Raw genomic sequence first — 15,490 nt, 5'->3', positions numbered from 1 at the left:
GAATCAATTTCTGCCTCGGCATCCTGGGGACGGATTAGTCATATACAAGCAGCACAAGTTATGCGAGCAAAAATCTTCATCGGAAAGTCGACCTGCAATGCAGCGTTTGCGCCGGCCTTGCTTTGGTGAAAGACGGGCAATTTGGCACATGCTCGGAACGACCGCTTTTTTCTTGATGTCGAGGGTTGATTTAACACGCAACATACAACAATATTGATGTCACCTCGCCCGTTATGCGGGTAGGGACTGGATAGTAGCGGTGATGAAGTTCGCTTTTGATCAGCACCGCGAGAGAAAAATAAAAAGTGATTTTTTTATCAAGGTACATGCCATGATGACTCGTACGGTGACGGACCATGATGTGTGACGTGCATTGAACTCGACATCCCATGACACATGGTCACACATCAACAGTCGTCTAGCAGACATGCTCCGGAGGGGCCACAGCTGGGTCTTTGCTTCCAAGGTCCGTTCGGAGCACTCGCCCAAACAGTTCGAGCAAGACCTCGAAGCAAACCTTGGTCACGGCTGGGTCATAGCGGCCCTTGCTCAATTCGTCCCGGATGAAGGCGTGCTGTGCACCAGCAAACTCGTGGAAGCTGAAGACGACGGCGGCGTCACGCAGCTTAGCGCGGATAAGGTCACGGCCGGCGTCGGGGACGTGAGTATCCTGGATGCCGAAAATCATGGCGAGCTCGCCCTTGAGGGAGGGAAATAGATCGAGTGTGTGGGCCGAGCTGGGGGGTGGCGACGGGGACGTGTCGGCGGCTGCGTGGGGGCCGAGGGTGCGGGATTGGATATCGGTGGCGAAGTAGGAGACGCAGGCGGAGATGCGGGTATCGAGCTACGACGTCGTAAGACCTGCACGAGCCGTGTTCGGGGCGGGTTGGGGGAGTGGAAAGGGGGACGTACAGCGGCACGGACGGCGAGGTGGCCGCCGAGACACATGCCTGTGGTGCCGACCCGGCCTGTGCAAGTTTGTAAGGAGAGGAGGTGGTCGATGGTAGCACGCGCGTCTGCGTCATACGACGCCAGTGTCTGGACGACGTCAGAACGTGACGGCTCGATGAGGTGGCCCCGATGGGATGGAGTAGGTCTTTGCTGGTCTGAGGGAGCGCACCTTGTCCTTCTTGAACTGGTTGCCGCGGTCTGTGTCGGCAGCGTCGTACTGGAGGGGCTCGGGACCGACAAAGTCGTGGTAGGAGGACGGCGCGGCGACAATGTACCCATGGCCGGCAATCTGGCGGGCGAAGCGCGCGACGGGACCGGTGACTGGCTTCCACCGTCAGCGTACGTTCTGCACCGGGAATACGGTGGGCATAGAGAAGTGCGGGACGACCTTGATAGATTTCACTGAAGAGACAGACGGCCGGGAAGCGACTACGGTTGGAGTCAGTCAGAGGTTCGAATGGCAAGGTTTGACGGAGAGCCCACGCGTTTGGATACCCGGGGATTACCGGGTGAAAGACGAATATTCCTAGGGGATGAGTGAGCTCGGCGAGGGGATGCGGGATGTTGAGGGTCACGAGAGATTCATACGCATGGTGCTGTCCTTGCCGTTGGCGGACGTGCGGACGTCGATATGCGATTCGTGGATCAGCATTTTGGGCGAGTGAACACAGGGGTTTCTGGATCGGCAGCAGGGGGTGGAGAGTGACGATGAGATAGAAAGCAGTCGTCACACTCGGGATGTCGTTGACGGTGATAACAGGTGAAGCTGGATGAAGCTAAGATGGGGGAGGGGCGGTCAGTGGGAGGTACTTGGTACTTGGGGTACTGAACCTCGGGCGAAAGTCATCACAACAGCATCAAAAGTCAATTGCGTAAAAAGACACTCTTCTCTTCACTCTGAAGTTGTGCCTAGGACCTAGGTAGCTACATTTGTGTTTGTGACGTGCCTCAGCTCTGACTTGTACAAAACGACACCTGTCGATGATGTTCATGGGCCGACGTTTAACGAAGCGAGGCAGGCTATATACAGCACATGTCAACTGCGGTGTAGTACTGCTCAGTAGGTACGGAGTACACGCCCACTGGATACATGCCATATAATCAATGTATTTTTCTGTAGGGCGAGCAAATAAGCGGATGTAAGGTCAGGCTGGATTGCAAAACCTGACCGCATGTCTATGCTTCTGCAATATTCCGTACAGGTGTCCGGTATGGGACGAACACGCATCATTTCCCATCCCAGAGCTGACGGAAAGCAAATTCTGTTTACATGTGTCAGCAAAAATAGTACACGTTCAAGGCGTCTTAATACATCACCGCGTCTGACGAAGTATTGTATCCCGTACGGATGCTCTTAAACATACATGGAGCAGTATGGTTTGGAAGAGCAAGTGTAGCAGAAGGTCGGCGCTTTGCAACCACGACATGGACAGCTAGTAGCAGAGCCCAAATTGATGGAAACAAAGGTGTTGTGCTTACTAGTGCGGAGTACAATATAGTACTACTTACTTAGGTACCTAGTCGTTTAAATGTACGGCGTACGGAGCACACCTACAAGAACTGTAACATGACATGTAAAGCACTGCGCACTCTATAACTACAGAGAACAGCCACTCCGTACTGGGCCGTCGGAGGCGGAGAATCGATCTCCGTTGTCTACGTATACTGCCCAATTCGTCTAGGGTCCGTCCTTTTCTGCTGGTCAATTGCTCCCCTGGGTTAGTTAGGTGGCGTGCCATGAGCATGTGGCTTCTGGACTGCTGAGCAACAGGGAGGGAGAGCTCCAATAGCGAATTAGCGCCGTCATCGAACTCCTCCGCCCACCTGCATGTGCCTGGCCCAAACAAAAGCCCCTTTCCCTTCAGCAAGCTACTGTCGCACCCCCCCCCCCCCCCCCCCCCCCGAACAGCGTCTCCAACATCAGGTCTACTCCTCACTTTCTCCCATCTCCTCCTACGTCAACCCGTCGCTGCATGACGACGCCCTTTCCATCTACCGCATGTTTGCCCGACCCTCAGCTCATCTCTCCCGCACGCAATCATGAACGGCCACTTTTCCGCCGTCGGCAACACGTCGGCGGCCGGCGACAACTACCAGCATGGCGTCCAGGTCATCGACGAAGAAAAGGAGTTCAAGTACATCTACCCAACCCAACCGTCTCCGTCTCCTGGCGCTTGATGATGCTGACATGGATGCTCTTCTGCCCTGCCCCGGCGCAGCCAAAACTTGAACAGCTACCTCCGCGCCACTCACGTCGCCGAGTCGGGGTTCAACTATCATCTCATCTCCGTCTTTGGCTCCCAGTCCACCGGCAAGTCCACCCTGCTTAACAACCTCTTCGGCACCGAATTTTCCGTAATGTCGGAGACGGAGCGTCGCCAGACGACCAAGGGCATCTGGATGTCCAAGAACAAGCGCGGCGAGAGCGCCGGCGCCAAGATGGCCGACAACATCCTCGTCATGGACGTCGAGGGCACCGACGGTCGCGAGCGTGGCGAGGATCAAGACTTTGAGCGAAAGAGCGCCCTGTTCGCCCTTGCCACGAGCGAAGTCCTGCTTGTCAACATCTGGGAGCACCAGGTCGGTCTGTATCAGGGCGCCAACATGGGCTTGCTCAAGACCGTCTTCGAGGTCAACCTGCAGCTCTTCCTCAAGGACAAGCAGTACGTCCCCGCCGCCTCGTCGAGGCGCCGATGGTGAGTGCCACGCTGACTTCCGTCAGATCCACGCCGAGATCCCTCCTCTTCTTCGTCATTCGCGACCATCTGGGAACGACGCCCCTTTCAAACCTGCGAACGACGCTCGTCCAGGACTTGACCAAGATTTGGTCCACCATCTCGAAGCCCCGCGGCCTCGAGAGCGCCAGGATAGAAGACTACTTCGACTTTGCCTTCGCCGCCCTCCCCCACAAGATTCTTCAGGAGGAAAGGTTTAGGAGCGAGGTCCATCAGCTCGGCGCGAGGTTTGCGACCGGCCACAGAGCTGGCAAGGCGGGGGGCCACGGCGACCAAGAGCTCGAAGGCGGCATCTTCCTGCCCGAATATCACCGACGCATCCCCGCCGACGGCTTTTCCGCCTACGCCGAGGGCATCTGGGACCAAATCGTCAACAACAAGGACCTCGACTTGCCGACGCAGCAAGAGCTCCTCGCACAGTTCCGCTGTGACGAAATTGCGCGCGAGGTCCTCGTCGCCTTCGACCTCGTCGTTGCGCCCCTCGAGGAGCAGCAGACCGAGGCGACGAGACTGGGCAAGATCTTGGTTCTGTCGGCGCTCGGCGCCACGGGGAGCAGCGCGCGCGAGAAAATCTTCACCGCCTTTGAGGCGCAGGCAAGCCGCTATCACAAGGGAACATACGTTCGAAAGAGGTCCGAGCTCGAGGCAAAGGTCGATGCGAGGCTCAAGTCGCTGTACCAGGCACAGCTGGCGGCCGCTCACAAGGCCGGCGTCGCCGCTTTCAGCGAGGCCGTCGCTCACAAAGTCAAGGCAGGCCAAAAGGCCGGCGGAGCGTACGAGTTTGCCGAAATCGTCGCCAACGAGAAGAAGAAGACGCTCGAAATCTACGAGGCCGAAGCCAAAGAGCTCGCGATGGAGGGTGTCGCCTGGACCAACTTCCGGGCGCAGTACCAGCTGTTCGAGACGGAGCTGGCCGAGGTCAGCGCGAAGCTGCGCAAGGAAGAGATGCGCCGGCTGGCGACGCGCGTCGAACGCTGGGTGAAGTCGCGGCTGGGAGATGCCGTCGGCATCGAGTTCAACAACCTCGGCTCCGGCAAGGGCGGCTCCACCGCCGCCCCGGAAGGAGAGAAGCCGCCAAGCGAGAAGGATCTCTGGGACAGGATCTGGAACGTCTTCACCGGTATCGTCAAGGAAGCCGAGGAACGGTTCGCGGATCGAGCCAAGAGCTTCGATGCCACCGACGACGAGGCTGACGTTGGCATGTGGCGCTTGCGCCGGAAGAGCTGGGTCGGTCTCCGGGAGAAGATCGAGGAGGAGGTGATGGAGGGCAACATCCTCCTGAAGCTTCGGGAGAACTTTGAGGACAAGTTTCGCTACGACGAAGCGGGCGTGCCACGGATATGGCGGCCGACGGACGACATCGAGGGTCTCTACACGAAGGCGAGGGAGTCGACCCTGACGCTCATCCCGCTCCTGTCGAGGTTCCGGCTGTCGGGTACGTACGCGCCGCCGAACCTGCCCGGCTTCGTCGGACCTCAACCGCGCGGGGTCGAGGTCGGCGACGAGGAAGACCTATCGCCGATCGGCGGCGTCGACGAGGACGAAGGCAAGAGCCTCGAAGAGGAGATGACGGTGCTCAGCGAGAGCAAGAGGCAGGATCTCGTGGTGCGCTTCAAGAAGACGGCCGACGGGGTCTACGTCGAAGCCAAGCGCAGCGCCATTGGCGGCATCGCCCAGATACCGTGGTACTTTTACGCCCTCCTCCTGGCGCTCGGCTGGAACGAAATCTTCATGGGTACGTCGGGCGACCGAATCGGCTTGCTTGCTTGCTCCCTTGCCCGTGTTACGTTGCGACGGATAAACTAATGATGGCCTAGTTCTGCGGAACCCGTTCCTGTTCATCCTGATCATCATGATTGCCGGGGGGACCTACGTGGCCTACACGCTCAACCTTCTCGGCCCCATGGTGCAGATGAGCAACGCTGCATTCACGCAAGGCATCGACATTGCCAAGGAGCAGCTACGCGACTTCATCGCCAACTCGGAGACGGCGAGGCAGGCCCTGGCGGTGCCGGCGTCGACGAGCGCACGCGAGGACATCAACATGGACACGTTGGATAGCAGGGGGAAACGGGCGGCCAAGCCGGCGGACGATGACGAGATTTGAGACTATCAAGCTTCTACGGAAGGAATACCGCGGCCACCCGGATGCAAGCACCCACACCCGGATGCAAGCACGTGGTATCATGATCGGGCAGGATATGAGGTGATTTTCAAGAGAAGTAGTCGACATGTATGGCTTACAAGATTTTTCCCCCACCTTTTTCTCTCTCTCCAAGACTTTATCGCTCGGACGTGTGTGCCATTGCATTTACATGCTCGTTTCGCGTCTTCGACTTGACCTTGTTGCATATTACTATTAAGCCGCGACGATGCAGAAAGGACTAAAATGCCTCGAGCCCGGTAGAGGTCCCAAACCATGTCCCTAGCTCTTCGGTGGCCGCGTCTCCGGCCCCGGGGGTGAAGAAATCGGTGAGCCTCGTCGTCTCGCCGTCGTCGTCGACGGGCCACTCTACCTTGACACCGTTGCCCTTGGTCTCGAGCATGTCCTTGGCCGTGCCCCAGCTGAAGCGGCACTCGGGGCCCCAGCCGAAGAGGGGATGCATATTGGCCTTCATCCAAGACACGCAACGGCCATCGGAAGGGTATCCCGAACCCCACGCCATGGACCCGTCGTTGTCGGCATCGGCATCGGCATCGGCATCGTGGGCGGCACGAGCCCGATAGAGCTCTTCGAGGGCGGCGTCGCGCGTGACCTTGGCACACACCGAGGCGGCGCTGACGCAGGGGTAGAGGCTGTCGGCCTTCTTGGCAACGGTGATCTTGGCGGTGGGGAAGATGCGCTGGAGCTTGGCTTGGTAGGGGGCGGGCTGACCGATGGTGTCGACGTAGATTTCGCGCACGTTGACGCCGCGGGCGTAGACGGCCTTGATGAGGTCGACGGTGGCGTCCATGGCCTGGGCATTGAGGTTGTAGGGAACGACGGGACGAAGCATGCCGGCGGCGATGTCTCTCGCGGAGAGGGCGGCGGTAGCCCAGCCGCAGGACTCGTGGAGGTCGGAACCGGGGGAGCAGAGGGCGCGCATGAGGTCGGAGCGAACGGCGGGCGTGAGGGCCTTGGAGTCGTCGAAGTGATGACCTTGGCGGAGGAGGGGGTCGGAGAGGGGTAGCGGGAGGTAGAAGACGCCGTAGACCATGGGGCCGAGGACGGGGCCGCGGCCGGCCTCATCGACGCCGAGGGCGCAGGCGGGCGGCGAGGACGACGGATCGGACGGATCGGACGGCGCGAGGAGGGAGGAGGGTACGGGGGAGAAATGGGAGTAGGATGCGCCCGAGCGAAGGGTTTGGGCGTGTACGGAGGGCGGGATGAAGGTTGTGGATGATGAGGGGGGTGGTCGAGAGGTAGGCGGCGGCGGAGGGGATGGAGCCGTTCGCTCATCGTCGTCCATGGCGAGTTTGCGTCGGTGGCTATCGAGGAGCCGAGGTGGGGGATCAAGGAAGGCGGAATTGGCCAGCGGTCGGTGGAGAAGGCGAATGTAGGCCGGCGATGGTGACGGCGATGGCGATGGCGGTACGATGGTTGTATGGTAGAAGCAGATGTAAAATTGCACAAGAATGCAGGTGCAGACTTATAGTAGATGCAGGCAAGCAAGTATACTCACTGTAGTACTGTAGTTGCACGAGGACAGACACTACGTCAAGCATGCTTGTCGCCGTGAGCCCCACGACGACGACGCGTTGCGACAGCTCCGGCAGCGCGAATTAGGTTTAGCGCTGGAAGCACTATAAAGTGCCTGGAAAGGGGAACCAGGTCCTACAGTACTGAGAAAATTACAGAGCATGTACTCCAAGTCCGGAGTACTGTATTTGCACTGCGGACTGCTGGACTTACCTGCGCCTTCTTGTACACTTGCTGTCTGTACGTGCACTTCTCGTCGGTACTCTGGTAAGGAGCGCTACCATTACATGCCAGTTCTCCATATTGTCCATGTGTGCTGATAGTGCTAACGGGATGGAGTACTATATACGACATACAGCATACAGGCTCACTGTAGGTGGTCCATACCGAAGGTCAGTACTAGGTACTAGGTACTTTCTCCGCACTATCAGAGTGCATCACCGTTTCGCCATCCGAGTACAGGTACTTCCTTGTACAGGTCCTTGTACAGGTCCTTGTACAGGTCCTTATACAGGTCCTTATACGGGTACGAGTACGGCCAACAGCAAAGCTGGCCAGTCGAAAACTCGGAAATAGTGGTGTTCAATCCGGAGGCAGTCTGCCGCTCGTAGTTTTACGAGTTGCTCGCTGCGATGGAAAATGCCTTGGACCCTGCTCGACATGCCCAAATGTATGCATTCGTAGCACATTTGTCCTTGCATGTTTATGACCTAAACTGTGCTACACGCACTGCGCGCAACAAGTCCTACCAAACAGAGGTGTTAGGTGTGGCCGTACAAGACAAGTGCTAGGCATACTTACTACTGCACAGTATGTAGGGGTACTTGAGTTGTGCGAGTGCAAACAAGCAAGTATTAGTACTTGGAGTAGACTAGGAGCGAGGTACAGAGTACTGCAACCAGAGGCTCTAAATTTGATTACGTACGGAGCACGGAGTACTCGCAGTATTAATTGATTGACCGCTCCGATGTAGGAGGTAGACGAAATAGGGCATCTCGTTGACCGATTAATTGCCTTTGCCGCACTAGTGGCAGTTCCTGCCCACCAACAGTACGAATGGCCATGTACTTACACTCAAGTACTTACTTGTTACTTGTACAGTACTGTAAGGCACAGTAATACAAGTTAGTAGATCCGCTCGTCCTCATTCAACACGCTCGTAAACACCATTTCGGGCTCCAGCGCGTCGCCATTTCAGCATCCAAAAACTGCCCACGCCGCCCGCTATTTCTCGCAGCCAACGCGACGCGTTCCCCCGAGGCCTCGTAGCCGAAAAGCCGAAACGGAGGCGGACTGGCAAGCAGGCAGGCGTACGACAGAAGCACCATCGACGGCCGCGAAAGCGCTTTGTCGCACGCACGATCCCCCCCCTCCATCATGGCTCCGCGCGCAAGGCGTGGCGAGGCCGCTGCCGAGCCGCAAGCTTTTCATGAGCTTGGAGTTCGTGGTCGGTATGTTTGCTCCTTTCTCCTCTCCCGGGACCTTCCTTGCCCGCTTCTAAATCCTGAGCCAGCAAAACCGGCGTCTTCCTTCCCGATGGCGGCGAGCGTGACGAGCATGGCATGCAACCCCTCGACGCCATCTTCTCATCCCCCAACAAGGCCGCCGCCTCTACAAATGGCGTCGAGGATAGCTCGGGCAGCGAGGATATGGATATTGCGTCAAGTAAGCCCGCTCTCTTCCCTGTCCCATTTCCGCCTTGCCCCCTCCCCTGATGCCATGTCAAGGCTACTCCCCGTTGCATCGCTGACATGTCTACCCCCAGGTGCTGGGCCTGGACCCCGAACGCTCCTTAAGAATCAGCGCAGCCTCAAGTTCCCCCTGCCCAGGAGTCGCTCCCCGGCGAAGACGAACTTGGCTTCCCCGGCGCGTAAGAACCCGCTCGTGGGGCAGCTGTCTTCCTTGGCCCGACGCTCTGCCGCAGAGGATCGCGACGTCACCGTCACTCGAAAGCTCGACTTTGACGCCAAGACCGCCAGGTCTGCGGCCGGGAGCGCCAGGGCTAAGACGAACGGCGTCAACGGCAAGAGACGAGCCAACGTGCAAGAGGACGGTGGCGACGACGACGACGAAGTCCTGGGGGACAGCGCGCATATCAATTTCGATGAAATGGTTGAGCAGTCGATTCAGATGGTTGACGCTATGGGCGGCGACGACGAAGATCCTCCTTTCAGTCCCAGGGGAGCACCCGATGAGGAGGATCGGGATAACCGGTCCGACGAGGACGCACCCGCCGTCTCACCCATCGCAAGAAGGCCACCACCGCATTCGGAACGCAAAGAATCGAAGAAACGAAGATCACTTCGATCCTCGGCTGGCGGTACCGGTCATACCGAATCACCACCGCCCGCAGAATTGCAGGAAGAGGACGAGGAACCCAGGCGGCACAAGCGGCAACGCATCCAGCCGCCGCCTGGCCCTCCAGCAGCGGCACCGTCGGCGAAAAGAGCAGCGCCTGCCGTCGCTGCGTCAAAGGCGAAGGCGAAGGCGAAGGCGATACCGATAAATGGCGGCAAGCCCAATACCATGAAAAAGGCGAAGTCACAAGGCCAGCCGCTTGCGCGAAAGACAAAGGCTCAAATCGCAAAATCCGATGCCGCCTTGGACACGGGAGAGGCATCCTTTGTCGCTTTGCAACGCGGCCCGCCACTGCCCAAATCGCGCGGCCTCGTCACTGTCCGCGGTGGCGGTGAGACGATGACGCAGACGAGATCAGGCCGACACTCCTTCAAGCCCGTCGAGTACTGGCGCGGCGAGCAGATAATACGGGAAGAGGAGGAGCAGGCAGACATGTTCTACAAAGACGACTTCGTCCTGCCCACCATCAAGGAGGTCGTCCGCGTCGAGAGGGAATTGCCGCCGCCGCCGAAGCGCGCGACCCGAGGCAAGGGGCGGCCGCCATCCAAGGCGAAGCAACGGCAAAACACCATCGTGGAGGACGATGAGGAGCTCGAGGAGTGGGAGTACAACCCTGGCACCGTCACCGGCGAGATCGTCCTATGGGAGCCCGAGCACGAGCAAGAGCCGCCGGCGGACGACGAACCCGTCCAGGTCATGGACGACCGCATCGCCATCTCGGCCGACGCCATCCAAACGTCCGACATCAAGGATGCTACCTTCCGGTTTGCCAAAACGCTGACGATGCCCTTCATGGGCGCCGGTGTCGTCGACCTGCCACCCGGCGCCGAGAAGCGGCCCAAGAACTCGCGCAAGATGCACATGGTCTTCTTCGTTCACTATGGCAAGGTCCTCGTCACCATCAACGAAGCCCAGTTCCGCATATCCGCCGGCGGTACCTGGTTCGTTCCCCGAGGTGAGCCATTTCATTTCTCTTTTCATTTCGCGCAGTCGTGACTCAGCATGCCGTATCTCGTTGTGTCGTCTTGTGCCCTGCCAGCTTTGCTGACCCGTTCTGCCCAGGCAACTTCTATAGCATCACGAACGACTACGATAATCCCAGCCGGATATTTTTCGCGCAGGCTTGCGAGATCATGGCGCCTCGTCCCGACGAAGCCGAGGAGGAGCCCACCGTCCCGCTAGCCTACTAAGGCTGGCCAGCGCTCGCACTTTGGCCTCCGAAGCACTCGCGGAAGACACGACGGACTTTTTCAGCACTGTACATATACCCATTCACGATCTCCTCCGTCATTGTGGCCTTGCACTTTATTCAAATTCGACCTTGGAACGGGTGCTCAATCTGTCTCGGGTTTGCTGGTGGCGTGTTTGATACCACCCTGCTGTTTCGGCCGCTTCTCCGCCTCGTATTATCTATATCCCACCGACGATGTCCATGATTCTCTTACTATTATTCTTTTCACTTGCGCAATTTCACACCGTGGTTCTCGCCTGCGCAGTCTTCATGCATCCATTTTGAGCATGGTATTGTAACTATTCATGTATCCATCGGCTCGTAGTGCTTCACGATGAGCAATATCATAAAATGAAGATTCTTCCTCAAAAAAAAGGGGGGGACAGAATGGCCATAGCACGTCAACGTGACTCATGCCACAGCACAACAGGTGACCCAAGAACAGTGTCGTCTCCATCTGTTTAAAACTCGTCGTTGAGCACTTTTTTGAGCGTTGCCATCTCCTTCTCCCAATCACCAATCCTCTTCTGTGATGCATCCAACTTGTTCAGCAAGTATATAACCCTGGCCGCCGTTTCGCTCGTCTGCCTCGGCAGGCCGCCGAGAAGCGCGAGCTCCTTCTCGACCGTCTCGATATTCTTGGATTCGACCTTGGTATTCTCACTCGCGACGGCGAGGTCCATCTTGGCTTTGAGCACGCGATCGCTGACGAGGACGGCGAAGGCGGCTTGGTGAAGCGGTTTTCCGGCCCGGATGAGCTGCGGACGACCCTGATGCGTCTTGAGGGAGATTAGCTCGGCACTGGCGAGGGCATCGAGGGCTGCTTCGCCGTCGGCCGCCGATGGGCTGCCGGAAGAGGAAAATGTGGGCGTTAGGAGGACCTGGTTGTAGCGGAGGGAAGGTGCCTCGGCGAGTGACTTCACGAGGTGCCAGGCTTGCTGAGTTGAATATCTCCTCTCGCCATCGCCCGACTTGGGGAGCAAGAACATTTTGACAATGTCGGTAGCACCATCAGCCACGATTTCGTCCACGGCCTGTCGAGGGCTCTGCCCGGCCTTGATGCGACGCGAGAGAAACTCGAGATCCGTCAGGCGCCCTCCCAACGTCTCGATGCACGCGTCTAAGCCGTTGACGTTGGGTCGCGGGCGCGTCCCGACGCCCTCACCCGCCTCCGTTGCGTCCTCGGCCTTTTGGTCGTCTTCCAACCTGCTCATAACGTATTTCCGAGCTACCTTGTGGTCGAGATCGCCGAGGGAGATGGTACGGAAGACCCTGTCCGGCATGGCCTTGGACAGGGGTTTAGAATATGCCGAATCGCTAGTGAGAAAGACGACGTGTGCGACGTTGTTCTGTATCATAGACGCCGCCCACTCGGCAATCTTCTCGTACATGATCGACTTTTCCTCATTCTTGTGCAAAAAGTTGTCGACAACAATGACAGGCCTGCATTCCGGGTGGGCCTCGAGGAAGGCGTCTTCCGAGAGGCTCGCGTCTTTATCCTTGCTTGATCGTCCGGACAGGGCAATGTCCTTGAGAGCGGCCCCCGTCGTCCGCAGTACCTTGTCGACCTGGGACTCGAGCGTCTCGGAGAAGCCAGCCTTAACGCCAGTTGTGCTTTGGACGGCGAGATCGATCATGCTGCTCATGCTGTTTGCCCAAGAGAACATCGGACGGTATCCGACGGCGCTCGCCAACCGCCTAAGCGTGCCAGCCTCGCCTCCAGCATCGACGATAGGCTTGCAGTCGATCAGGAGGACATTCTTCCGCCCCGCGAGCGACTGGTCCATGACCATCTCCACCTTGCCCGAACCCCTGGGTCCCGTGATGACGACAAATGTGTCGGAGCTTCCGTCAAGCCAGCCCCGGAGCTTCTCGATCGGTTCTCGCCGGTGATTCCAAATGGTGCTCAACCCTTCCATCATGTCCCGTCTATGAGTGCGGAAAGTGAGGCCATCGGTGCGAGACTTGAACCATTTGTAGATTCGCGACTGCGTAAACTTGAGCGACTGTTGCACGTGGACTTTGATGAAGAACTTTCGTATGGGGTCAAAAATGATGACGGATGCGCCAGCAATGAGGGCTGCGATGATTGGAATCACGATTCGCGGGTGGTTCGTCAGCCAATTCCAAATACTGTGCGGCTTGACGCGCTTCATGTACGAAAGCCTCAAAACGGTGCCGTCCTTGCCTCCACCCATGGCTTCGGTGACGAGGAAGCCGTGAAGGCAGTTGCGCGCCATGATGGCATCCCGTATACGCGGAAAGGCGATCGTCGCATACCTCGGTGTTTCCTTTGAGTCCCATGCTTGAGGCATGATGTCGGCAATCTTACCGTACCGGCGGAAGAGGCTGTAGAGCATCTCCTCCGACAACTCCGCCGGTGTGGCTCCTGGCTCCCGAGGCGCGAACTCGGCCTTCAGCAGGGGTGAAGGAAAGCGATAGAGATCTTCCAGCCAAGGTGAGCCACGGACCCAACGACCTTGGACGCCTCGGAATGGGCTAAACCAGGGCTTGAGAGGTTGCGCCTCCAACCTTTGCAAAAGTGTGTCTGCGGTGGTGGCATGGTAAGAAAAATTTCGATCGACTAGAAGGGATTCGAGTGCATGCCTTCAATTTCCGACGCACTAATTCTCGGATCGTGATGAACCTTGACAAAGACACCTCCGTCCTTGAGTCGGGGCATGATCTCCGTCACCTTGAGCGACATGTCCTCCGGAATGGCTCTCTTAACAAGGCGGATTGGGTCCATGATACCCAATGTCGGATTGTCGAACCGACGAAGAAGGTCACGATCTGAATTGGATGGCAGCCTCAGGATGGCGCTCAGCCTGATGGGAAAGAGGTTGTTGAAGAAGAGAAGCGACTCGTTTGGATCGACGGTGAAATGGCCAGCTTCCTTTTCCGCGGTCGTCGTCTTATTCTCGGGCGCAGACGTTGTTGTTTTCGTTTCCGTACTCTCCCACGCTCGAAACACGGGTGCGTGATGGACAGAGCCATGATTCATGAACGAAAAGCATGGAGGAGACCTGCTTGATACCAGGCCTGGCCGTCGTCTCAGAGGAGTCGACAATCTCGCACCCGGCTGTAGAGCCGTCGACGCGGACGCGAAAGCTCGGAAATACACCATGGCGAGAGCCGCCTACTGCGTGGTATGTGGCATGGGAGTCGAAAACAGTCCCGAAAGCGTTGTTGGAGAGTGCCTTGCTTCGCTCGATATAATGGTAGCGTGGTAGCGAGATGGCAGCTCCAACTCCACTCCTAGCAATGGACGAGGTCACTGTGGTGGCTTTTGGTTCCCGAAACTGACGTGACGGCACCTACGTCAATGCCCACCGGCGGCTCTATTTATCCGGACCGTGCACCATCATGCAGCCATGAGCACAACGTGATAGTCAAACACAACTGCATATACGGAATACCTTCTATCTACACGAGATTCCGTCGACCGTCCACTATTACCTTGTACCTCCTCCATTCCTCCACCACCTAGACTTTAGTCTTTAGTTGTGGCAAAGGAGGTTCCGCGCCCGGCCTTGTCGACAACTGAGAAACCATTCACCAGCAATCTATTCATCACTGAAGCGCCCTTGCGGATACCTCACACCCTCGTCGCCATGGGTTGGCTCTGGGCATCCTCGTCTGCGCCCAAGCCACTACATCCCGTGCGTGATCATGGCCCTTCCACCATATCCTCAAATCCTCCTCTTACGGCGCAAACCGCCACACCCAGCGAGCCCATCGACCCTGAGATGCAGAAGTTCTTGGATCTCTTCAAATCAGATGACCCGACCGCATCTTCCACGAGAAAGACTACCTCACAATCGCAGCGGCCAGATGGATCCGAGTCAAAATCGTTCCTGCCCTCCTGGATCTCCCTCAAGACATCACCGACGTCAACCGCTACGACCGAGTCTCCGGAGGCCCCGGTTGGTGACGCCCTCTCCGAGTTCCTCCTCCCCACCGACATGTCCTGCCGTCAGGCCTTCGACCTCGCCTGGTCCTGCAACGGTCTCGGCGGTCAGTTCAACGCCGTCTACCGGTACGGCGAGATGCGCTCTTGTTCCGAGCAGTGGGACGACTTCTGGTTCTGCATGCGCTCGAAATCTTACACGGGTGAGATGAAAAGTAACATGATCCGCGCCCACTACCGCAATAAAGCATACCGCAAATACGGAAATGGCAAGCCCAGCAGCGAGGATGTATGGGAGGGGAGGACCGAAAGGGTCCCCCCAGGCACCGTCTTTACAGAGCCCGTTGCGGCGCCGACCATGAGCGATGACGAGTGGCGACAGAAGGAGGCGGAGAGACGGGGGAAAATCCGCGAGGGACTGGAGGATGACACGACAACTTGACGACGACTCGAGACCATCGATCGGCAAACGACTTTATCGATGCATAAGTTGAGAAAAAGAATGAAATTGAGATGGCGATAAAGTTGCCAGTATGATCTTATTATGGCCTTGATGTTTTACATGAGATGGCGACGAAGTTGCCAATATGACCTTAATGTGTATGGCCTTGATTTTTTTTTACAGA

The 15,490-nt window shown here is 57.6% G+C and overlaps 6 protein-coding genes across 6 annotated transcripts; 3 read left to right on the top strand and 3 right to left on the bottom strand.

Moving 5' to 3' along the window:
- Window positions 1–418: 418 nt before the first annotated feature.
- DCS_02423 (dienelactone hydrolase family protein) lies at window positions 419–1,603 on the bottom strand (the record flags this gene model as incomplete). Its single annotated transcript, XM_040799750.1, has 4 exons — window positions 419–844; window positions 913–1,038; window positions 1,121–1,272; window positions 1,540–1,603. 4 exons carry the CDS (start codon window positions 1,601–1,603, stop codon window positions 419–421), a joined length of 768 nt encoding a protein of 255 aa, XP_040660633.1.
- A 1,388-nt stretch (window positions 1,604–2,991) lies between these two features.
- Window positions 2,992–5,793, top strand: DCS_02422 (uncharacterized protein; the record flags this gene model as incomplete). Its single annotated transcript, XM_040799749.1, has 4 exons — window positions 2,992–3,086; window positions 3,171–3,614; window positions 3,674–5,421; window positions 5,504–5,793. The coding sequence occupies 4 exons, from the start codon at window positions 2,992–2,994 to the stop codon at window positions 5,791–5,793; spliced, it is 2,577 nt and encodes an 858-aa protein (XP_040660632.1).
- Window positions 5,794–6,070: 277 nt separating this feature from the next.
- On the bottom strand, window positions 6,071–7,135 carry DCS_02421 (putative 35 kDa ribonuclease H; the record flags this gene model as incomplete). Its single annotated transcript, XM_040799748.1, has 1 exon — window positions 6,071–7,135. One exon carries the CDS (start codon window positions 7,133–7,135, stop codon window positions 6,071–6,073), a length of 1,065 nt encoding a protein of 354 aa, XP_040660631.1.
- Window positions 7,136–8,742: 1,607 nt separating this feature from the next.
- DCS_02420 (uncharacterized protein) lies at window positions 8,743–10,913 on the top strand (the record flags this gene model as incomplete). The annotated part of the gene is made up of 4 exons (XM_040799747.1): window positions 8,743–8,816; window positions 8,879–9,030; window positions 9,131–10,678; window positions 10,786–10,913. The coding sequence occupies 4 exons, from the start codon at window positions 8,743–8,745 to the stop codon at window positions 10,911–10,913; spliced, it is 1,902 nt and encodes a 633-aa protein (XP_040660630.1).
- Window positions 10,914–11,415: 502 nt separating this feature from the next.
- Window positions 11,416–14,081, bottom strand: DCS_02419 (Mitochondrial escape protein 2; the record flags this gene model as incomplete). The annotated part of the gene is made up of 2 exons (XM_040799746.1): window positions 11,416–13,538; window positions 13,580–14,081. 2 exons carry the CDS (start codon window positions 14,079–14,081, stop codon window positions 11,416–11,418), a joined length of 2,625 nt encoding a protein of 874 aa, XP_040660629.1.
- A 487-nt stretch (window positions 14,082–14,568) lies between these two features.
- DCS_02418 (uncharacterized protein) lies at window positions 14,569–15,306 on the top strand (the record flags this gene model as incomplete). Its single annotated transcript, XM_040799745.1, has 1 exon — window positions 14,569–15,306. The coding sequence occupies one exon, from the start codon at window positions 14,569–14,571 to the stop codon at window positions 15,304–15,306; it is 738 nt and encodes a 245-aa protein (XP_040660628.1).
- Between the last annotated feature and the right edge of the window lie 184 nt (window positions 15,307–15,490).

The sequence above is a fragment of the Drechmeria coniospora genome, chromosome 01 (genome assembly GCF_001625195.1).
Source record: "Drechmeria coniospora strain ARSEF 6962 chromosome 01, whole genome shotgun sequence".
NCBI classification, from domain to species: Eukaryota; Fungi; Ascomycota; class Sordariomycetes; order Hypocreales; family Ophiocordycipitaceae; genus Drechmeria; species Drechmeria coniospora.
This window is presented reverse-complemented; position numbering and strand designations above follow the sequence as displayed.